General features: G+C 44.8%; 1 protein-coding gene across 1 annotated transcript in view; it reads right to left on the bottom strand.

Annotated features, from left to right (window-relative positions):
- Window positions 1–24,229, bottom strand: part of AIF1L (allograft inflammatory factor 1 like) — a 108,001-nt gene that overhangs the window by 22,899 nt on the left and 60,873 nt on the right. The window contains exon 4 of the mRNA XM_082263107.1: window positions 23,553–23,715. Coding sequence (XP_082119233.1) covers window positions 23,553–23,715 — 163 coding nt within the window. The remainder of the gene's footprint in view (window positions 1–23,552; window positions 23,716–24,229) is intronic.

Raw genomic sequence — 24,229 nt, 5'->3', positions numbered from 1 at the left:
AACATTAAAAGTTGAACTCCGGGCAAAAAAGTAGAGATCAGGGGTCTTGAATTAAATAAAACCTACTGAGGTCCGGTCTGTAAAATGTTCTTTTGGCAGAGGTGGAATCTAATGTTTGCACTATGACACATTACACGACCCCCCCCCCCACATCATAGCCCTCTATTACATCATAGCCCCCTCTTTATATCCGTATCCTCAGCACCCCCTTTGCAACCCCTCCTAACATTGCCGTTTCCTCCTTTACATCAGTGTCCACAGTCCCCATTTACATCATAGTCCCCTCTTTAAAGTAGTCCCACAGTGTCCTCTGTTATCCTTTACATCACTGCCCCCCTTTACATCATTGTGTTCCTTTATGTCACAGTGCCCCTTTTTTCCCTGTGCCCCTTAATGTCACACTGCTCCTTTATATCCCAGTACCCCTTTTTGTCAAAGTGCTCCTTACATATAGTGCTCCTTACATATAGTGCTCCTTATATTATAGTGCTCCTTTATGTCATAGTCCTCCTTACATACAATGCTCCTTTATATTATAGTGCTCCTTTAAGTCATAGTGCTCCTTACATATAGAGCTCCTCATATTACAGTGCTCCTTACATACAGTGCTCCTTTATGTCATAGTGCTCCTTACATATAGTGCTCCTTATATTACAGTGCTCCTTACATATAGTGCTCCTTATATTACAGTGCTCCTTACATACAGTGCGCCTTTATGTCACAGTGCTCCTTACATATAGTGCTCCTTATATTACAGTGCTCCTTATATTACAGTGCTCCTTTATGTCACAGTGCTCCTTACATACAATGATCCTTTATATTATAGTGTTCCTTACATACAGTGTTCCTTTATGTCACAGTGCTCCTTACATATAGTGCTCCTTATATTACAGTGCTTCTTACATACAGTGCACCTTTATGTCACAGTGCTCCTTACATACAGTGCTCCTTTATGTCATAGTGCTCCTTACATATAGTGCTCCTTATATTACAGTGCTCCTTACATACAGTGCTCCTTTATGTCACAGTGCTCCTTACATACAGTGTTCCTTTATGTCACAGTGCTCCTTACATATAGTGCTCCTTATATTACAGTGCTCCTTACATACAGTGCTCATTTATGTCACAGTGCTCCTTACATACAGTGTTCCTTTATGTCACAGTGCTCCTTACATATAGTGCTCCTTATATTACAGTGCTCCTTACATACAGTGCTCATTTATGTCACAGTGCTCCTTACATATAGTGCTCCTTTATGTCACAGTGCTCCTTACATTACAGTGCTCCTTACATACAGTGCTCATTTATGTCACAGTGCTCCTTACATACAGTGCTCCTTACATACAGTGCTCCTTTATGTCACAGTGCTCCTTACATATAGTGCTCTTTATATTACAGTGCTCCTTACATACAGTGCTCATTTATGTCACAGTGCTCCTTACATACAGTGATCCTTATATTACAGTGCTCCTTTATGTCACAGTGCTCCTTATATTACAGTGCTCCTTTATGTCACAGTGCTCCTTACATACAATGCTCCTTTATATTGTAGTGCTCCTTTATGTCACAGTGCTCCTTACATACAGTGCTCCTTTAGGTCACAGTGCTCCTTATATACAGTGCCACTTTATGTCACAGTGCTCCTTATATTACAGTGCTCCTTTATGTTACAGTGCTCCTTACATCACAGTGCCCCTTACATCATAATTCCTCTCCACATCAGAGTTTCCCTTTTAATATAAGCCCCACCTGCACTGTCCTACCATTGGCAGGGTAGAGGCACTAATCCACTGTTTTAGTTCTCCCAAGTCTCCTACTTTGCTGCCGCTGTCATCCTCATAGCGGGGGGGGGGGGGGGGGTGAACTGCAGATCTGGACAGAGGGCAGGAGCGGCCCAAAATTACTATGATAACAAGCTGGTGATTAACCGATGGTTAATTTGAAAATGCTCCCTCTCTTCATTCTGATCTGCAGCCCCTCCCACCCCCGCCTGCTGTGAGGATGACAGAATGGCGGTCTGCCTTGTTTACACAGGCAGAAGGCCGTTCTGTCAGTCTCATTGACAATTGTGGGAGGCCGGCGGTGATTGCGGCCGGCGGTCCCGCGGACTGGCTGCTGCTGTGACTGTGGTGGGAGCTCAGCTGCGACGGCGCGGGCGCGCCACCTAGAGCCTTAAAGCAAAATCACGTAAATTTGTTTTGATTTTGGGCTTTAAGCGGTTGTATCTTCCAAAAAGAAAACAAGCAAACAAACCCTGCAGGACAAAGGCATAATGAGCTAGCATGCATCGCATACTGGCTCATTATGAAATACTTACCTTAGAACGAAGCCTCGACAAGGTCGCCCGGACACCGCTGAGGCAGCTGACATCTTCCCTCGGCGTCTCTTCCGGGTTCGGCGGCTCCGGCGCTGTGAGTGGCCGGAGCAGCGATGACGTCACTTTCAGGCAAGGCGCTCTGGAGGTCCGCCGGACCCTCAGAGAACACGCCGCTGGTGTCAGCGGCTGCATGCAGGGCGAATATTTCCTAAACCGTGCAGGTTTAGGAGATATTAATTTTAACCTACAGGTAATCCTTATTATAGGCTTACCTGTAGGTAAAAGTTAAATAGCGGAGTATACTACCACTTAAAGGTGCTGCCCTGCCGCAGTATATGTAAGGTGGGCAGTCCTTAAGTGGTTAAGGACCCCCCCGAAGTTGCAATGAAACGCGGGTTTAAAATTGCACGTGAACGATTGCTAAGACTACATAACAGAATGGAAGGTGTCATTAGGAGCTGTGATGGTGACAAGGGCTTTCGCTTCCTCCTATGCTGGACAGAGAAGGAATCCAATCTGATAGATCTCTAATCCCATTCTCAGAGGGCTGTGCGGACTGTCAGTGATGTAATAAATGCAGCGGATTAACCTGGCTGAAAATGATTACAGGGGATTTGAATTGAACACATTCCTGCTGCCATCATTTTGGCTGAAGACAAAAGCAAACTCTTAGATAATAAAATTCCTCTTCCCCTTGTTAGCATTCTGTAACAGAAGACGGGTGTACTCCGAGACAGATGGGGCATGTACTGTATATGCCTCCCTCAGAAAATTATTTGGCCCCCTCTCCCCCTTGCCCTGCCGCTGAGCCAATCCGAATGCGCAGTGCGCTTCGTGCATGCGCAGTAGGGACCCACCCGTGAAGCCGCAAAGCTTCACTGCCAGGTTCCCTTACCGGCAATGGTGGCGGCAGCACTCGACAGCGGAGGGAAACATGCCGACATCGCTGACATTAAGTGTCTTAATATATAAAGTCAGCAGCTACAGTATGTGTAGCTGCTGACTTTAAATTTTTGGAGGGGGAGGACTGAACTCCGCTTTAAGTACAGAATGTACCATGCCCGCAGCACTGCATCTCTTGAAGTATGCCCACAGCCCCGCATAATGGCAGGTAGTGCGACTGTGGAGGAGTCTCATCTGTTCCAGAGGCGCCTTAGATTTAAAAATGGCGCCGTCCGGCGCCAACACGTCATTGCGCATGCGCCGCCACCGCTCGGGAATGCTCATATACGTTTGGCTATTCCCGAGAATAGCCGAACAAGTATGGCCTTTCCCGAGCGGCAGCGGCACATGCGCGGTGACATGTTGGCACTGGCCGGCACCTTTTTTAAATCTAAGGCGCCTCAGGGACATTTTTTTTTTTTTATGACTCGAGTATAAGCTGAGGGGGACGTTTTCAGGACAAAAAAATGTGCTGAAAAACCCGGCTTATACTCGAGTATATAGGGTAATTGAATCCATTTTGGAATAAGGCCGTAACATAACAAAATTTGGAAAAAAGTGAATACTTTCCGGATGCACTGTATAGGCATTGTGGAGAAGTTCATCTTCAAAGATCACAATAGAAGAACGGAAATATAAACTTTTTGTGACCCGATGACCATTTCACAAGTTTTGAATGCATTGTTGTAATACAGGCAATCACTCGTTACTTGTGTCCATATCTATTTTAACCACTTTACCGCTGCTCACTAGAGCTCTACTGCGGCAAAGTGGCTCGACAACGTCTGGCGACGTAGACCTACGTCGCCAGACATTCCCCTCTCTCCGCGGCGCGTGCGCCGCCGGAGGCTCGCTCCCGTTGTATTCAGTCACAGCGGGAGTCGGGCCAGGGGAGGAGCGGCAGTGATCACCGCCGCTCTTCCCCGATCGTCGGGGAATCGAGTGTGGAGATCCACCCGCTTGTGTAAACAGAGCGGGCGGATCTCCTAAGTGACAGACAGTGACAGATTGCAGGGTTCAGCATAGCTCAACCTGCGATCTGTCCCTGTGTCACTCAGTCCCCTCCCCCCACACACGTTAGTAAGCACCAGGCATACATTAACCCCTTGATCACCAATAAAAATTAACCCCTTCCCTGCCAGTGTAATTTTTTACAGTAACAGTGCATATTTATAGCACTGATTACTGTAGTAATGTCACTGGTACCCCCAAAAGTGTCAAAAATATCAGTCAAGGGTCCGATCTGTCCGCCGCAATGTCGCAGTCCCGCAAAAAAAAAAAAAAAAATCGCAGATCGCCGCCATTACTCGTTAAAAAAAAAAAAACACCAAAAACGACAGAAATCTTTCCTTAGTTAGTAAACGCAATAACTTTTGCGCAAACCAATCAAAATACGCTTATTGCGATTCTTTTTTACCAAAAATATGTAGCAGAAAACAAATTGGCCTAAAATGATAAAAAATTTAGATTTTTAAATTTTTTTTGGGGGGGGGGGGGAATTTCATATAAAAAAATTTAAAAAATAGTTATTTTTTCAAAATGGTCGCTCTTTTTTTGTTTATAGCGCAAATAGTAAAAATCGCACAGGTGATCAAATACCACCAAAAGAAAGCGCTGTTTGTGGGAAATAAAGGACGTAAATTTTGTTTGGGTACGGCGTTGCACGACCGCGCAATTGTCAGTTAAAGTAACGCAGTGCCGAATCGCAAAATATGGCCTGGTCAGGAATGGGGTAAAATCTTCCGGTCTTAAAGCGGTTAAAAATACGCTTATTGAGAATTTTTTTGTCAAAGACATGTAGCTAAATACATTTTGGCCTAAATATATGACAAAAATGGAATATATTGGATATTTTTTAACTGTCAAAATAGAAAAATATTGTTATTTTTTCAAAATTGTCGCTTTTTTTACTAATATCGCAAAAAATGAAAATTGCACAGGTGATCAAATACCACCAAAAGAAAGCTCTGTTTGTGGAAAAAAAAAGGACGTAAATTTCGTTTGGGTACGGCGTTGCACGACCGCGCAATTGTCAGTTAAAGTCGCACAGTGCCAAATCGCAAAAAGTGGCCCAGACGTAAGACAGCAAAATCCTCCGGTGGTAAAGTGGTTAAAATATGCTGTTTTTATATTTAGGCACAAGGGATATAAAGTTAATAGTGGTCAACCCTTCTTGGAGTGTTGGATCTTACAATCTGCCGGCTCACCCCCCCCCCCCCCCCCACTACACAACTGTCACTCCCAGCAAAACTGTCAGGATGTGGCTCAGAGGTCACTCCTAATTTGGAGACAGGGTTGAATATTCTCCTGCCAACACAATTAGCAACTGGGTGCTTCATTGCCCCTTTAGTATACTGTAAGTCTCTCATTAGAAAAGGGAAACCAATTTAGGATTTGGGATAGTTTTCTCTCTCACTGAACAAAACATATTGCAACAAGGAATGCCGCAAATGGCTCCAGCTGTCAGCCTTAGTCAGCATCAACAGAGGCTTTACTAGCAGCTGTGGCCATCACCACACACAACTATCTCCAGAATCTCACTTCCTATTATAATAAATATAAATATTTGTAGATTAGCCACTAGAGGGAGCGCATAGTACAATTACTCTGCCTCTTGTATGACAAGCTATCAGCCACACAGGGAGTGCATTGTCTTTATTGGTTTGGCTAATTCAAAGACTTGCTTGGTCCGATTGGCCAGTAAGAACAAGAAGTGTGTAGCATGGCAAGCCAGAAAGTAGAGCTGTGTGTGGAATGAGCAAATATTGTGGCATATATAATTAAACATTATACACGGCTCAAAAAAAATTAAAGGACCACTTTTTAATCAGAGTATAGCATCAGGTCAATTAAACTCCTGGGATATTGATCTGGTCATTTAAGAAGTAGAGGGAGTTATTAATCAGTTTCAGCTGCTTTGGTGTTAATGAAATTAACAACAGGTGCACTAGATGGGCAACAATGGGACGACCTCCAAAACAGGAATGGTTTTACAGGGGACATTTTCTTTCCCTACTCATCTTTTCTGACTGTTTTTCACTAGTTTTGCATTTGGCTAGGGTCAGTGTCACTCCTGGTAGCGTGAGGCGATACCTGGACCCTATAGAGTTTGCACAGGCAGTCCAACTCCTCCAGGATGGCCCATCAATACGTGCCATTGCCAGAAGGTTTGCTGTGTCTCCCAGCACAGTCTCAAGAGCATGGAGGAGATTCCAGGAGACAGGCAGTTACTCTAGGAGAGCTGGACAGGGCCATAGAAGGTCCTTAACCCATCAGCAGGACCGGTATCTGCTCCTTTGTGCAAGAAGGAACAGGATGAGCACTGCCAGAGCCCTACAAAATGACCCCCAGCAGGCCACTGGTGTGATGTCTCTGACCAAACAATCAGAAACAGACTTCATGAGGGTGGCCTGAGGGCCCAAAGTCCTCTAGTAGGCCGTATGTTCATTGCCCGGCACTGTGGAGCTCGATTGGCATTTGCCATTGAACACCAGAATTGGCAGGTCTGCCACTGGTGCCCTGTGCTTTTCACAGATGAGAGCAGGTTCACCCTGAGCACATGTGACAGACGTGAAAGGGTCTGGAGAAGCCATGGAGAACGTTATGCTGCCTGTAACATGACCGGTTTGGTGGTGGTCAGTGATGGTCTGGGGAGGCAAATTCATGGAGGGCCACACAGACCTCTACAGGCTAGACTATGGCACCCTGACTGACATTAGGTATCGGGATGAAATCCTTGGACTCTTTGTCAGACCCTACGCTGGTGCAGTGGGTCCTGGGTTCCTCCTGGTGCAGGACAATTCCCGGCCTCATGTGGTGAGAGTATGCAGCCAGTTCCTGGAGGATGAAGGAATTGATACCATTGAATGGCCCCCACACTCGTCTGACCTAAATCCAATAGAACACCTCTGGGACATTATGTTTTGGTCCATCTGACGCCACCAGGTTGCACCTCAGTCTGTGTAGGAGCTCAGTGATGTCCTGGTCCCCATCTGGGAGAAAATACCCCAGGACACCATCCGTCGTCTCACTAGGAGCATCCCCCAATGTTGTCAGTCTTGCATACAAGCACGTGGGGGACCATACAAACTACTGTGGGCCATTTTGAGTTACTGAAATTAAATTTCAGCAAAATGGACTCGCCTGCTGCATCATTTTTTCACTTTGATTTTCGGGGTGTCTTTGAATTCAGCCCTCTGTAGGGTGATCATTTTTAATTCCATCAATTCCATGTGGCATCCTTTTCTTCCTAACACATTACCCAATCCATACCAGTATAGATCCTAATACATTACCCAATCCATACCAGTACAGATATCAAGCATGAGATTTTTCTCCATTGAGATCTGATGTGTTTTCAAAGTGTTCCCTTCATCTTTTTCAGCAGTGTACATAGGAATAGTGCCCCATTGTTCGTGTCAGCGGAAGGAATATTGCCTCATTGATGGTGTCAGTGAGAGGAACAGTGCCGAAATGTTGGTGTCAGTGGAAGAAAAAGTGTCCTATCACTTGTGTCAGTAGGAGAAATAGTGCCCCATCATTGGTGTCAGTGGGAGGAATAGTGCCCCATCATTGGTGTCAGTGGGATGAATAGTGTCCCATCATTGGTATCAGTGGGAGGAATAGTGCCCCATCATTGGTATCAGTGGAAGGAATAGTGCCCCATCATTGGTATCAGTGGGAGTAATAGTGTCCAATCATTGGTATCAGTGGGAGGAATAGTGTCCCATCATTGGTATCAGTGGGAGGAATAATGTCCCATCATTGGTATCAGTGGGAGGAATAATGTCCCATCATTGGTATCAGTAGGAGGAATAGTGCCCCATCATTGGTATCAGTGGGAGGAATAATGTCCCATCATTGGTATCAGTAGGAGGAATAGTGCCCCATCATTGGTATCAGTGGGAGGAATAGTGTCCCATCATTGGTATCAGTGGGAGGAATAGTGTCCCATCATTGGTATCAGTGGGAGGAATAATGTCCCATCATTGGTATCAGTAGGAGGAATAGTGCCCCATCATTGGTATCAGTGGGAGGAATAGTGCCCCATCACTGGTATCAGTGGGAGGAATAGTGCCCCATCATTGGTGTCAGTGGGAAGAATAGTGCCCCATCATTGGTATCAGTGGGAGGAATAGTGCCCCATCATTGGTATCAGTGGGAGGAATAGTGCCCCATCATTGGTATCAGTGGGAAGAATAGTGCCCCATCATTGGTATCAGTGGGAGGAATAGTGCCCCATCATTGGTATCAGTGGGAGGAATAGTGCCCCATCATTGGTATCAGTGGGAAGAATAGTGCCCCATCATTGGTATCAGTGGGAAGAATAGTGCCCCATCATTGGTATCAGTGGGAGGAATAGTGCCCCATCATTGGTATCAGTGGGAGGAATAGTGCCCCATCATTGGTATCAGTGGGAGGAATAGTGCCCCATCATTATATCAGTGGGAGGAATAGTGTCTTATCATTGGTATCAGTGGGAGGAATGGTGTCCTATCCATGGTGTCAGTGGGGGGGATAGTGTCCCATCATAGGTATCAGTAGGAGGAATAGTGCCCTATCATTGGGGTCAGTGGGAGGAACAGTGCCCCATCATGGATATCAGTAGGAGGAATAGTGCCCCATTGTTTGTGTCAGTGGGAGGAATAGTGCCACATCATTGGTATCAGTGGAGGGCATAGTGCCCCATCACGGGTGTCAGTGGGGGGAATAGTGCCCCATCATGGATGTCCGTAGGAGGAATAGTGCCCCATTGTTGGTGTCAGTGGGAGGAATAGTGTCCCATCATTGGAATCAGTGGAAGGAATAGTGTCCCATTATTGGTATCAGTGGCAAGTAAAGGGCTGTATCCGACCCCCAAGCTGCAGTTTGGAGACCATTGCTATAAAGGTTCGCTCATTTGATAAATCTTGGCGTTTTCTTCCAAGTCTGTCAATAGTAATCCTGTGTGGGGGATTCACCATGCTGAATAATTAATGTACCATACAGAATCCAGACTCTTTCTGATTTGGTTTAATAAACTTAAATAAATAGTACCAAACAACCGCATTTCTACGGACTGCCTGTCAATAGCAAAATGAAAGAAAAAACATTTCTGTCTTGTTTCACTCCACATTTGACAGATCTGCATTCATGAATTCTCTGTGCCTGCTTCCAGCTAAAGGCTGAACGCAGCTGGGTGTCACAGTTCAAGTCAAGTGACCCGCCTGGCACCGTCTTCCTATACGCTTAGCTCAGCAGTCCAATGGTGGCAATGTGTAGGCAGCAAGGAGACCAGCCGCATGCAGCTGCTCAGTAATGTGAGTCACATGACCCACAGCATTCCAAGTAACCATCCAGCCATCCTACACGTTGGAGGGTATTGAGATGCCTGCAGGCCATAAACGCCACTAACAGGCACGTGCCAACCATGAATGCCTCCTTGTTAAATGGACTGCCTACTATCTACACATATTACTGTTAAGGACCATTAATCCGAATGACTGCAATAAGCAAATATGACGGCCCCCGTATTCACAGATCGCTATAAACTGTAAATATAAATTATAAATATCTTCACATACACAAGGATACATTTACAGTAGTCATAGCTTTCAATTTTATATGTAAAAAAATTAACAAAAATTATAGTTTTTTGTTAAATCGGACCTCCAGCCAAACCAGTAAATACACAGCTGAAATACATATATGGGAGCGGGCTCCTGCTGAACCACCCGGATTTCGATCAATAAACAGTGGGGAAAATAATTATTTGATCCCCTGCTAATTTTGTAAGTTTGACCCTGAAGGGTCTATAATTTTTATCATAGCTGTATTTTAAATGATAGAAACAGAATATCATTCAAGAATCCAGAAAAAACACACAATAGAAATGTTATAAATTGAGTTGCAGTTCAGTGAGTAAAATAAGTATTTGATCCCCAAGCAAAACATTACTTCTTAATGGCACTTTTCCACTGCAAGTACCGGCTCGGCTCTACTCGGCCCTGCTTGGCCCGGTTTGCTTTTCCACTGCTGGTACCGCATGGTACGGGGGTTGGAACAGTTCGGTATGGTATGGTTTGCTTTTCCACTAAAGTAGTACTAAAGTTAAGTGGGTGGGATAACAACAATTCTCTGACCAATCAGTGGCTAGTAGTGACTGCATGCAAAGGATTATGGGATATGGTACCGGTATGGTACCTCTTGGAACCACAATCGAGGTGGTACTGTTTAACCACTTGCCGACTGCTGCAAGTACATATACTGTGGCGGTCAGCCCCTCACAGGCAAAGTGACGTATGGGTACGTCACTAGCCTGTGAGGCTCTGGGAAGCGAGGGCGCGCTCCTGCGCGATCACTGACCCCCCCCCCGCGCGTGTGACCGGCGGACCCGATGTCCGCCGGTCACTCGGCGATCGTCGGTGGAGAGGGAGAAAGGCAGGCGGCTGATGTAAACAAGCCGCCTGTCATTCTCCCCTGTGTAGAAACAGTGATCATACGGTTCTACTATGTAGAACCGTTGATCACTGTTCCTACAGCTCAAGCCACAGCCGATCAGAGTTAGAATCACGCCCCTAGGGACACACATAACCCCTCCCTCTCAAAAAAGTTAACCCCTTCACTGCCAGTGTCATTTTACAGTAACAGTTCTAATGTACAGCACTGATTACTGTAGAAATGTCACTGGTAACCCCAAAAGTGTCAAAAATGTCAGTCAAGGGTCCGATCTGTCCGCCCCAATGTCGCAGTCCCGCAAAAAAAAATCGCAGATCGCCGCCCTTATGCGTTAAAAAAAACCCCAAAAATTACAAAAATCTTTCCCTTTGTTAGTAAACGCGATAACTTTTGCGCAAACCAATCAAAATACGCTTTTTGTGGTTTTTTTTTACCAAACATATGAAGCATAAAACAAATTGGCCGAAAATGTTAAAAAATTTTGATTTTTACATTTTTTTTGGGGAATTTCATATAAAAAAATGTGAAAAATATTGTTATTTTTGCAAAATTGACGCTCTTTTTTTGTTTATAGCGCATGATCAAAAAATCACACAGGTGATCAAATACCACCAAAAGAAAGCTCTGTTTGTGGGAAAAAAAAGGACGTCAAATTCGTTTAGGTACAGCGTCGCACGACCGCGCAATTGTCCGTTAAAGTCACGCAGTGCCGAGTCGCAAAATACCCCCTGGTCAGGAAGGGGGTAAAATCTTCTGGGGCTTAAGTGGTTAAGCGAGCCGTACTGTTTGGTTCCATGCAGTGGAAAAGCGCCGCCGTACCGTACCGTACCGTTCCTACACCGTATCATGCGGTACCAGCAGTGGAAAAGCACAAAAGCAAGCCGAACCGTTCGGTTCCATGCAGTGGAAAAGCGCCATAGTGGAGAAACCTTTGTTAGGAAGCACAGAGGTCAGATGTTTCTTGAAGTTGGTGACCAGGTTTGCACACATCTCAGGAGGGATATTGGTCCATTCTTCTTTACAGATCTTCTCTAAATCCTTAAAGTTTCTTGCGCCGTGTTTGGAGGAAGAAAAATGCTGACTATGACCCTAAGAGCACCATCCCTACAGTCAAGCACGTAAGTCGAAACATGCTTTGGGGCTGTTTCTCTGTTAAAGGCGCAGGCCGACTTTGCGGCATTGAGGGGCCAATGGACGGGGCCATGTATTGTAAAATCTTGGATGAGAACCTTCTTCCCTCAGATAGAACACTGAAGATGGGTCATGGATGGGCCTGCACACTCTTTTTTACAGATCTTCTCTAAATCCTTAAGGTTTCTTGGCTGTCACTTGGCAAATCGAAGTTTCAGGTCCCTCCATAAATTTACTATCGTTTTAAGGTCTGGAGACTGGCCACTCCATGACCTTAACGTGCTTCTTCTTGAGCCACTTGCCTTGGCAGTATGTTCTTGGTCATGGTCATGCTGGAAGACCCATCCATGACCCATCTTCAGTGTTCTAGCTGAGCGAAGAAGGTTCTCATCCAAGATTTCACAATATATGTCCCCGTCCATTGGCCCATCAATGCGGCAAAGTCGGTCTGTATCCTTAGCAGAGAAACAGCCCCAAAGCATCATGTTTCCACCTCCATGCTTGACTGTAGGGATGGTGCTCTTAGGGTCATAGTCAGCATTTTTGTTCCTCCAAACCTGGCGGAAGAGACTTTAAGGATTTAGAGAAGATCTGTAAAGAAGAATGGACCAAAATCCCTCCTGAGATGTGTGCAAACCTGGTCACCAACTACAACAAACGTCTTACCTCTGTGCTTGCCAACAATTGTTTCTCCACCAAGTGCTAAGTCATGTTTTGCTAATGGATCAAATAATTATTTTACTCACTGAAATGCAACCTAATTTAAAGCATTTGTTTTATTTGGATTTTTGGTTTATATTCTGTCTCTATCATTTAGAATACACCTATGATGAACATTATAGACCCTTCATTTCTTTGTAAGTGGGCAAAACTTACAAAATCTGCAGGGGATCAAATAAATATTTTCCCTACTGTATGGGTGTCAGAGAAATGGCTATGCTGCGCCTGCAACTGGCAACTCCGCCAGTACTTCCAATGGCCGCAATGGACTCAGGCCATAGACTCATTCACTGGCCTATAAAAGGACTCTGCTCAGCCCATCAAATTGATGGATTGTCTTCAGCTCCTCCTTTTTCCTGAGCGTTGCTACTTCCTGGATTCCAGCTTGAGCCGGCTTGTTCCTGACCCGTCTGCTCTCTCTCCTGGCTTTGACCCTCGGCTTAGTCTGACCATCCCTGCTCCAGTTTGGCTCTCCAGTTATCTGACCTCAGCTTGGCTCACGGACTTTCTTCCATCTACCTGCCCTCCAGTACCTGATCTCGGCTTTCCCACGGACTTGTCTGCTTCTGGCCTTCCTGCTATACCTTTGGCTTGCACCTGTTGCAGCTTCATACCGAGCCCTGTGTTTGACCGCCGGCCGGTCTTACACCTACTGCCTGGTTGTTCTTGGTTCCTCCTTGGAATGTCCGGTGTATTCCTGCCCAGCACTCTGCTAGAGACCGCCTGTCTACCTCGGATCAGGTACGTGAAAATGGGCGGCTTTAGTCTAACTCATGACTGGCTGCCAGGGATCAGTGAGGATTCCAGGCCTGGATCTAGGGGGGTGCTAGGGTGGGCTGCGCCCTCCCAGATTTTAAATGAACACCCCCAAGTCTCCATAGGTGCATCCACTGATCCATGAGCCAATTTGATGGGGACATTTAATGTACGGGGGCACTCTCATGGGGGCATGCGATGTAAGGAGGGACTCTGATAGGGTCACCTAATGCAAGGTGAGATTCTGATGGGGACCCAGATGTAGGGGGCATCTCTATTAGGGACATCTGATATAAGGGAGAACAAGTTCTATTTAATCATCCTAATTTAAAGTGGAGTTCCACCCATTTTTAATAAATTAGATTACATAGATGTATGTAATCCCCTTTAAAACGACTTTTACCAATGGAAACTATTTTTTTTTTTGCTAGTAAATACCTTATTTTCTTGTTTATTTATCCTCTTCTCACTTCCGGGTCCGGTCGGCGATTACGTCATTCGGCGATTCGCAGTGTGTGCTGGGATGTATATCAGGGCATGAAATCTCGCAGTATTACACAGGAGATGAGCTGCACTGCGTGCTCTGCCCCGCCTCCGCCCCGCCTCCTCTCAGTGAGCTGTATGTATTGTATTGAGGCCGAGTTCCGCCCCGCCTCCGCCCCGCCTCCTCTCAGTGAGCTCAGTGAGGATATAATGCTTTCAGTCCTCACTCACTGAGAGGAGGCGGGGCGAAGGCGGGACGGAGCACAGCCTCAATACAATACATACATACAGCTCACTGAGAGGAGGCGGGGCAGAGCACGCAGTACCGCTCATCTCCTGTGTAATAATGCGAGATTTCATGGCCTGAGATACTTCCCAGCACATACTGCGAATCGCCGAATGACGTAATCCCCGACCAGACTCGGAAGTGAGAAGAACTGGTTGAACTGGATGGACTGATGTCTTTTTTCAACCTTACTATGTAACTATGTAAGAGGATAAATAAAGCAGAAAATAAGGTATTTACTATAAAAAAAAAAATAAAAAATACTTTCCATTGGTAAAAGTCATTTTAAAGGGGATTACATAGATCTAAAGTCACTAAAATGGGTGGAACTCCACTTTAAGACAGAATGTAGCATATGTAAGGTGCTGTGTAAATCAACAGCATTATGTATTATACGATAATGTCACATGCCTCCCCTATACTAGATATTGTTGGCAAGGTATTAGGGGATTGAGGGGGCTTTATAAAGACACTGTCACGTTGCCATGAAAAGGCTTAAGAGTTCGGGGTCAGAGGTCATCTGCAGACTCCCCTATAAAATTGCTTGGCTAAGTTCTTACCCTGTCTCCCAGTGTAAATTTCAAAGCCCCATGGTCAAAAGTTACGAAAAAAGCGAGGGCTCTGTTATTTGATACTGTTATGTGCACCCAGGAGCTGGGGGACAGTGTTTGCGTCTAGCTGGCAGGACAACATTTAGGCTTCAGACTCTCAAGCTGAAGTGCCATACACAATAAGTAATGCTAAACAAATGGCAAACATAAATCTTTCATCACACTCAGTTATAATAACTAAAACCAGAATATTCCGATTCCTGCATGAACCCAGTCACGAGTGGTTCCCTTTAACAAATTTGGATGGATCCCAAGCAGAATATATCCTTTGTCAACATTTATCACATAAGTGTGCTAGTGTCCCCAACAAATGGAGATTGTGGTTTACCTCGAACAAAGGAAAATCACTGCATAACATGTCAACCTGATACATCACAGACAGGTGCTGCTCTACTCTGCTGCTCTCCAGGGATCACGGCTTGATATTTTCCAGCAAATCTCCCCTTAATGGCCATCAACATAGACACAGGAGCTGGATTATCATGTCCTAATGTAAATAACAGGTGTTTGCAGTTGTCAAAGGCCAAAAACTCATTATGGAAAGGATTGTCCTTACAGACCCAAACATGACCCGAAAAAGAATAGTGCAATCTGTTTGTAGCAAATGTTCGGAGAGAGTGGACCTAAAGCGACGTGTCATGGTGTTTGGAGGATATAACTGCCAAAGTAAAAAGGAACAATCATTTTGTTCAATGATTGCATGTTTATGTAGTAAGCAGATATCCCTGGTACCCAATGGTTATCTCTCTATCGTAACCTTAATGTTGTCAATGTGCACCTCTGTGCGGCCTTTCAGCACATCTGTGCTTTTTCACTGCCATTCGTACACCTTAAACAGACTCTGTCATGGGGTGCATATACCTGCAGTAGCCACCCAAACATCTGCAGATAGAAGGTATAGGCACCTAGAGGTCCATATACCTGCAGCTACCACGCAAACATCTGCAGGTAAAAGGTGTAGGCACCCAGAGGTCCATATACCTGCAGCTACCACGCAAACATCTGCAGATAGAAGGTGTAGGCACCCAGAGGTCCATATACCTGCAGCTACCACGCAAACATCTGCAGGTAAAAGGTGTAGGCACCCAGAGGTCCATATACCTGCAGCTACCACGCAAACATCTGCAGATAGCTGTAGGCACCTAGAGGTCGATATACCTGCAGTAGCCACCCAAACATCTGAAGAAAGAAGGTGTAGGCACCTAGAGGTGCATATACCTGCAGCAGCCACCCAAACATCTGCAGATAGAAGGTGTAGCCTTCTAGAGGTCGATATACCTGCAGCAGCCACCCAAACATCTATAGATAGAAAGTGTAGGCACCTAGAGGTCCATATACTTGCAGCAGCCACCCAAACATCTGCAGATAAAAGGTGGAGCCTTCTAGAGGTCGATATACCTGCAGCAACCACCCAAACATCTGCAGATACCAGGTGTAGGCACCTAGAGGTCCATATACCTGCAGCTACCACGTAAACATCTGCAGATAGCTGTAGGCACCTAGAGGTCCATATACTTGCAGCAGCCACCCAAACATCTGCAGATAGAAGGTGTAGCTTTCTAGAGGTCGATATACCTGCAGCAGCCACCCAAACATCTGGAGATAGAAAGTGTAGGCACCTAGAGGTCCATATACTTGCAACTACCACCCAAACATCTGCAGATAGAAGGTTCAGGCACCTAGAGGTCCATATACCTGCAGCTACCACGTAAACATCTGCAGATATCTGTAGGCACCTAGAGGTCCATATACCTGCAGCAACCACCCAAACATCTGCAGATACCAGGTGTAGGCACCCAGAGGTCCATATACCTGCAGCTACCATGCAAAAATCTGCAGGTAAAAGGTGTAGGCACCCAGAGGTCCATATACCTGCAGCTACCACGTAAACATCTGCAGATAGCTGTAGGCACCTAGAGGTTGATATACCTGCAGCAGCCACCCAAACATCTGAAGAAAGAAGGTGTAGGTTTGTAGAGGTTGATATACCTGCAGCAGCCACCCAAACAACTATACAGGCGGTCCCCGGGTTACGAACACAATAGGGACTGTAGGTTTGTTCTTAAGTCGAATTTGTTTGTAAGTTGAAAAAGTGCATTTTTAAGTGCAACTTCAGCCTATGCAGGGATGTTTCGGGTGCTTCTGGGCGTGCAGTCATGTTATCTGGAGCTCTTGTGGCCATGCAATACATACACTACTGCAGTGTGCAATGTGTCTGGTGGTGCAAGATGGCTGCTCAGCGGTATCTGTGACCAGCGTGGAGCACAAGTGACTGAAATTGACATCCGTTCGTAAGTAGGAGTCATTCGTAACTCGGGTGTACGTAACTCGGGCACTGCCTGTAGATAGAAAGTATAGGCACCTAGAGGTCAATATACCTGCAGCTACCATGCAAACATCTGCAGATAGCTGTAGGCACCCAGAGGTCCATATACCTGCAGCTACCACGCAAACATCTGCAGGTAAAAGGTTTAGGCATCCAGAGGTCCATATGCCTGCAGCTACCACGTAAACATCTGCAGATAGCTGTAGGCACCTAGAGGTCGATATACTTGCAGCTACCACCTAAATATCTGCAGATAGAAGGTGTAGGCACCTAGAGGTCGATATACCTGCAGCAGGCACCCAAACATCTGGAGATAGAAAGTGTAGGCACCTAGAGGTCGATATACCTGCAGCAGCCACCCAAACATCTGAAGAAAGAAGGTGGAGGCACCTAGAGGTTCATATACTTGCAACTTCCACCCAAACATCTGCAGATAGAAGGTTCAGGCACCTAGAGGTCCATATACCTGCAGCAGCCACCCAAACATCTGCAGATACCAGGTTTAGGCACCTAGAGGTCCATACTTGCAGCAGCCACCCAAACATCTGCAGGTAGAAGGTGCAAGCCCCAAGAGGTCCATATATCTGCAGCTACCATGCAAACATCTGCAGGTAAAATGTGTAGGCACCTAAAGGTCGATATACCTGCAGCAGTCACCCAAGCATCTGCAGATAGCTGTAGGCACCTAGAGGTCGATATACCAGTAGCAGCCACCCAAACATCTGAAGATAGAAGGTGTAGACACCTAGAGGTCCATATACTTGCAGTTACCACCCAAACATCTGCAGATAGAATGTGCAGGCACCTAGAGGTCGATATACCTGCAGCAACCACCCAAACATCTGAAGATAGAAGGTGTAGACACCTAGAGGTCCATATACTTGCAGTTACCACCCAAACATCTGCAGATAGAATGTGCAGGCACCTAGAGGTCGATATACCTGCAGCAACCACCCAAACATCTGCAGATAGAAAGTGTAGGCACCTAGAGGTCTATACTTGCAGCAACCACCCAAACATCGGCAGGTGGCTGCTGCAGGTATATCGCAGGAGACAAAACGGAGTGGGTAAGGATCAGCACTACTGAGAAGTTCCAAAGCTTTGCTTTTCAGAACAGCCCAGTATTTGGCTGTAACATAGGGATATCATAGACCGTTGGATATTTACCTTCAGCTGTTATGTTTTTTTCCCCCATGACAAAGTCCCTTGCCAATATTCCTGCTACAAAATCTGCAACAGATTTGGAGTCTGGAGAGCCACCAAAAACTTTTTTTTGTGGTTAATACAGAGAAAGGGTCATTTGTCAGGTTTTTTTTTTGCTGTCTGTGGCCCCACTGGGAAGATTTCTCCTCATTTCCTGTCCCAGGACATGGCTGTGTGCTAAACTTCCTGCTTCTCCTCTATGGCTTATATTGAGCACATATACTGATGGATGATCCAACATTCATAAAGATGCAGTTATTAACCCCTGGAAGATTATCCACTCTATAAGCTTAAGCTGGCCATACGCTATGTCAATTTTAGAAATTCACTTAGTAGGTTGCCTTGTTGGCCTAAATCAGGCGGAAAATTTTCAACCAATCAGCATCTGCGTCCAGTCAAGTACAGCTACTGTTTGGGTATTCTGCCAGCTTTCAAAATGCAATAGTCATAACAGGAGTTGTATCCATAGTGTGGATGGAGAAATTGATTGGATTTTTTTTTCATCTTACCAGCTGAGCAAAAAGAAAAAAAATCTGTTAGAAGTGTATGGCTAGCTTTAGAGTTCCAGGAAAATAATAAAATACAAAGGTGGAATACCCGTGTGGATTTTCATACACCTTTGACAGCACAGCCAGGAGGGTGACACCATTTACAGTTAAGGAATACAGCGGTGTCACCTCCCCGCCTACAGCCTGCTGGTGGGGCAATGAAGGAGCAGCAATACGCTGATAAGTCATCAACTCTGCTTGCATCAGATCCTGATTTATTCCCAATGTTTTCCCTCCCTTACCCAGTTCTGCTGTATTATATGTTGGCTGCAATCAAGAGAGATTCAGATATTTATGTTAGCTGTATATAAACAGGAATTCAATAATTGGAACGCCCAACTCCAGGCAGAGAAACGTTTTCCATGCAGCGGAGTTGTGCTTGTTTTTGTTTAGAGGAGAAAGCTGTATACTCACCCGATCCTCCTGCTCCATCTGCAAATGATACTCCCCCACGATCCACTGTTCCTGATGACCTGTCCAGAGCAGGTCTATGGCGTCAGGAACAGTTCATTGCACCGGTCCTGTGCAAGGGGGAATGTATACCTCCTTTCTCCAATCCCCTAGACCAGCGGTTCTCAACTCCAGTCCTCAGAACCCACCAACAGGCCAGATTTTAAGTATTACCTTGGGGAGAAGCAGACTAGAATACTGCAATCACTGAGCAAAAAATTATATCACCTGTGATGTATTTCAGTTATCTTGCAAATCTGGCCTGTTAGTGGGTCCCGAGGACCGGAGTTGAGAACCACTGCCCTAGTGCTCCGAAATCACCATTAACTTTTTTTGCTGCCAGGCCCTGTGCTCCACTTTTAAACTCAGCTGGCTGGACCATTTTTTGCAATTTTTTCCATTGCTTTATTTTTTTTTCCCTTACAGCTTTCAGAGTTTGTGTAAAATCCTCCAAAACCCTATATTTTCGGAAAGCACATGATCAGTAAAATAAAAAGAAGGTGCTACTGATTTTTAGGGCCTCATGATATTTGCGCAAAAGTTTATCAAGTGCATATTTTCACTAAAAATACACTAAAGTCATTAATAGCACATAAAAACACAGCAAATTGTACAAAATGCCTGCTAAATGTAAAAGAGTAGCCTGTATTGAGTTATTTTATTATATTAATATTTGTACATTTTAAATTGTACCTTGCGAAATGGTGAAAATTGAATATGCAAAAATGTAAATATCCAAATTTCTCTAAAAATCTGAAGGTTTTCATTTTTCACTTACAGCTTTCAGAGTTTGTAAAAGACCCCCCAAATCCATATATTAAATATCCAAATTTCTCTAAAAATCTGAATGTTTTCATTTTTCACTTACAGCTTTCAGAGTTTGTAAACGACCCTCCAAACCTTATATTAAATACCCAAATTTCTCTAAAAATCTGAAGGTTTTCATTTTTCACTTACAGCTTTCAGAGTTTGTAAAAGACCCCCCAAACCATATGTTAAATATCCAAATTTTTCTAAAAATCTGAAGGTTTTCATTTTTCACTTACAGCTTTCAGAGTTTGTAAAAGACCCCCCAAACCATACATTTTCTGAAAGCACATGACCAGTGGAATAAAAAGAAGGTGCTACTGATTTTATTCCCCCTGGATATTTAAGACAATGTTTATCGAATTAATATAATGATTTGCAGATACAAAATTTTACAAAATTACTGCTAAATACCTACGAAATTTAGAAGTTTAACCTGAATTCACTTAATAAATAACAAATGTAAACAACAACAGGATCCGTGATCGGAGTGGGCCTATAAAGAGACCCTACCACTGCGCCATGCAATAATGTCTTAAAAATATGTACAGTATCTATAAGCACTTCTGCCACTTAAACATAAAAACAAAATGACAAAGTATCTACCAAAGTGCAACTAACCAGATATAGTAGATAGTGGTGCTATACCTAAACAAACCACCGTGAATAACGAGTGCATAAAGTCTAGAATAAATTAAATTAAAAAGGTCTTCAATCAAAAAAGTTTTAAAATATCCCAAAAAATGTTAATAAAAATCAAAAGTGTCCAAAATAGTTCAATATTCTCCACTAACTTTCCACCACACCACGTGCACAAGTGACACCTCTCCCCTTCAGATGTCCACTCACCAAATAAGATAAAATATTTTCATATTGGCAAAATTAGGCAGTTACCCCCTTTAGGGTTGATAAAGATCCACACTTGGTGTCCACTCCTGGGTGTTGGGGACGTAGCTCCAGACATCAGTCAATTAAGTTGACCACAGCCAAGATAACTAAGAGGGCAATCACACAGATGGCTAAGTTGCCTTTTCTGCCTCTCAGGCCAGCTTTATGGAGACGATCCTCATCGATGAGAACATATCCTGCCCTGAAATTACGGTTGTGCTCTTTATTCACACTTCTACGCTCAACAGGTTTGTCTCTCAATGACTTCTTGACAGGTCCAATTGAGCTCATGTGCGTACAGCTGGGGCACACATATGTTCCCATCGCTGAGGAACATACATGTTACATGTGGCTGCAGTGCGTTTGTTGGCAAAAATGGGTTAAAACAGGTGGTGAGGAAGCAGCGGATGGCTTTGTGGCATCCGGTCAGTAGCAACTGGAACATGGGCTTAATGTGGATTGGGCTTCAGATGCAAGGAAGAGTTAGATGCAGGCACCTTCCACACACTTGCCCAGCAGGGAATCTGTCTGCTGATCCCCACTGAGAAGGTGGACAGATGGTCCTTGTCCACTCTGCTAATGCAGAACAGACACAGCTTGCTCTCCTCTATCAGTGGTGGGATGTAAACCACCGCTCCGTTTACACCTGACTGCCATCCGATACGCTATATGGATCTGAAAAACTGGCAGGTGGACCCAATCGGTCCGCTCATGTGAAAGGGGGCATTACTATTTATTTATTTTTTTAGCACACGCAATTTTATTTATTTTTTTTTTTTTTTTTGCTTGAAGGGGTGGGGCTGGGATTTGGAGAGACATCAGGGGTCTGAACTGACCCCTAATGTCTCGTTTTTGATAGAGAGGAAGAGACTGAAGACAGTCCCTTTCTCTGTAGCCTCAGCTGCACTGCAATGAATGAAATAGGAGTCTGCATAGACTCATTCGCAACCTGAAATATGGTAAACAGTGTTTACTTTACTTCAGTAATGAATGAACAGAAGCGATCGGTAATGATTGCTCTGTTCATTCAAGAAAGAAAGGGGGCAGCAGCTGCAGCTGGCGGGAGGTAGGTGGAGGGAGAGCCGGTTAGCAGCGCTGCACACACTGGGCACTGGGGATCGGTGAGGAGGGGGTGGGAGCAGCGCAGGGAGGGGGGTCACAGTGGGGGGGTTGCTCTTGACATCTTTTTTTAGCACTGTGGCTGGAATGGATGCAATTGTTGGCAGGAGAGGCAGCGGGGAGAAGCTGACAATTGCAACCAGCTACGGAGACAGGTGCTGGCAGGGGGGGGGGGGGGAGCGGCACCTGTTGGGGGTGAAAGATGTGCTGGGTAGGGGATGTCGGTGGCAGAGGAAGGGGGGCGGAGGCATTTAGCAGCCAGGGCAGCAGTTTGGGTGTAGGGACAGAGAGCAGTAGGAGACAGGCAGGCAGCGGTAGTGGTGGTGGGGGGTTCACATTTTAGGTGAATAGCTATGATCATTGGATTGTAATCTGCTGATCAGAGCTATAGGATTGTTCAGCAGACTATGAGGGACCATAGCTGTGCACAGCCTATTACATTATGGTCCGCACCCTAAAGCTCAAACACACGTGTGTAAGTCTACATTTGGATGCATCTCATAAATTTAGATCATCATCAAAAAGGTAAGGTATTGCAGTAATTCTATTCAAAGATTAAAAATTAGGAAGCCATGTCATCTGCTGGTGTTGGTCCTCTGTGTTTTATCAAGTCCAAAGTTAGCGCAGCTCTCTACCAGGAAATTCTAGAGCACTTCATACTTCCCGCTGCTGACCAGCTTTATGGAGATGCTGATTTCATTTTCCAGCAGGACTTGGCACCTGCCCACACTGCCAAAACTACCAATACCTGGTCACATGATCATGGTATTACTGTGTTTGATTGGTCAGCAAACTCGCCTGACCTAAACCCCATAGAGAATCTGTGGGGTATTGTCAAGAGGAAGATGAGAGACACAAGACCCAACAAGGCAGCTAAGCTAAAAGCCACGATCAAAGCAACCATGGCTTCCATACCACCTCAGCAGTGCCACAGGCTGATCGCCTCCATGCCCCGCCGCATTGATGTAGTAATTCATGCAAAAGGAGCCCCAACCATGTATTGAGTGCATACTATACTGTACATGGACATACTTTTCAGTAAGCCAACATTTCTGTATTAAAAATCCTTTTTTTATTGGTCTTATTTAATATTCTAATTTTCTGAGATACTGAATTATGGGGTGTCACTAGCTGTAAGCCATAATCATCAAAATTAAAAGAAAGAAATGCTTGAAATATATCACTCTGTGCGTAACACCTCGATATAAAATATATAGGTTTCACATTTTGAATTGAATTACTGAAATAAATTAACTCTTTGATTTATTTTATGGGATGCACCTGTATATATGACCCCGGCACATTGATCTCCCTTCCGGCACAGTGAAAGAAGTGCGTAAACACTTCCCGGCAAGAGGGAAATCTTTCCCATCTTCCTGCCGCCACACAGAGCCATAATACTAATGTGCATGGGGTGATTAGGGTGTGCCCAGGCACGCCTATGTGAGGGACATCCCTGCCACCAATGAGCACATGAAGGTCTGTGAGCCTTCTCGATTTCTTTTCATTAATGTTTTTAGTTACTCACATTTTCAGAATAGAAGATCGCTTCCCAAGGAGCATCTTAATGAAATCCCGGTAGGCAATAGTTTCACTGTTTCCACCCGTCACTTCTGCGATCATTTTTTTCACTTCTAGGTGAGTTTTCGCGACCCCCAACTTCTCCATCATCATCTTTAGACCCATTATGTCTGGAAGGAACAGACAAGTATTAAAATACTGGAATTATACAGTAAGTGAGCAGCCAGTATCCCACAGAGAGACATTAAATCGGTGTTCAAATATCAATTCTTTTGCACATTTACATTTATTACTCTAGTTTGACGATACATACTTTTCGTTGAAAAGATGTGAGAATTGCCTATATTCATTATGGTTAGCAAAGATGGAAGTTCAAAAAGAAAAGCAAACAATCCTCTTCTAGAAGGCTGTTTTACTGACACTTTCACAAGGTGCGAAATCCCTTCACTTGAGAAACTAAAGGGCAACTACCTAGACCAGGGGGACTCCAAACTTTTTAAATGAAGGGCCAGTTTACTGTCCTTCAGGCTTTAGGAGGGCCAGACAATGAGCAGAGGGGGGTAGAAAATGCCCCGATGTCAGTTGAAGTTAACAATGGTTACCCCATCAATGGTTTTAATGGGAAGAATAAAGACCCATTGTATCAGTGGAAGGAATAGTGTGTGTGTAACAGCAGAGATCAAC

This window comes from Pelophylax lessonae (genome assembly GCF_965119305.1).
Source record: "Pelophylax lessonae genome assembly, chromosome: 7".
Taxonomy (NCBI): Eukaryota; Metazoa; Chordata; class Amphibia; order Anura; family Ranidae; genus Pelophylax; species Pelophylax lessonae.
Note: the sequence above shows the minus strand (reverse complement) of the source record. Positions and strands in the feature narration are given on the sequence as shown.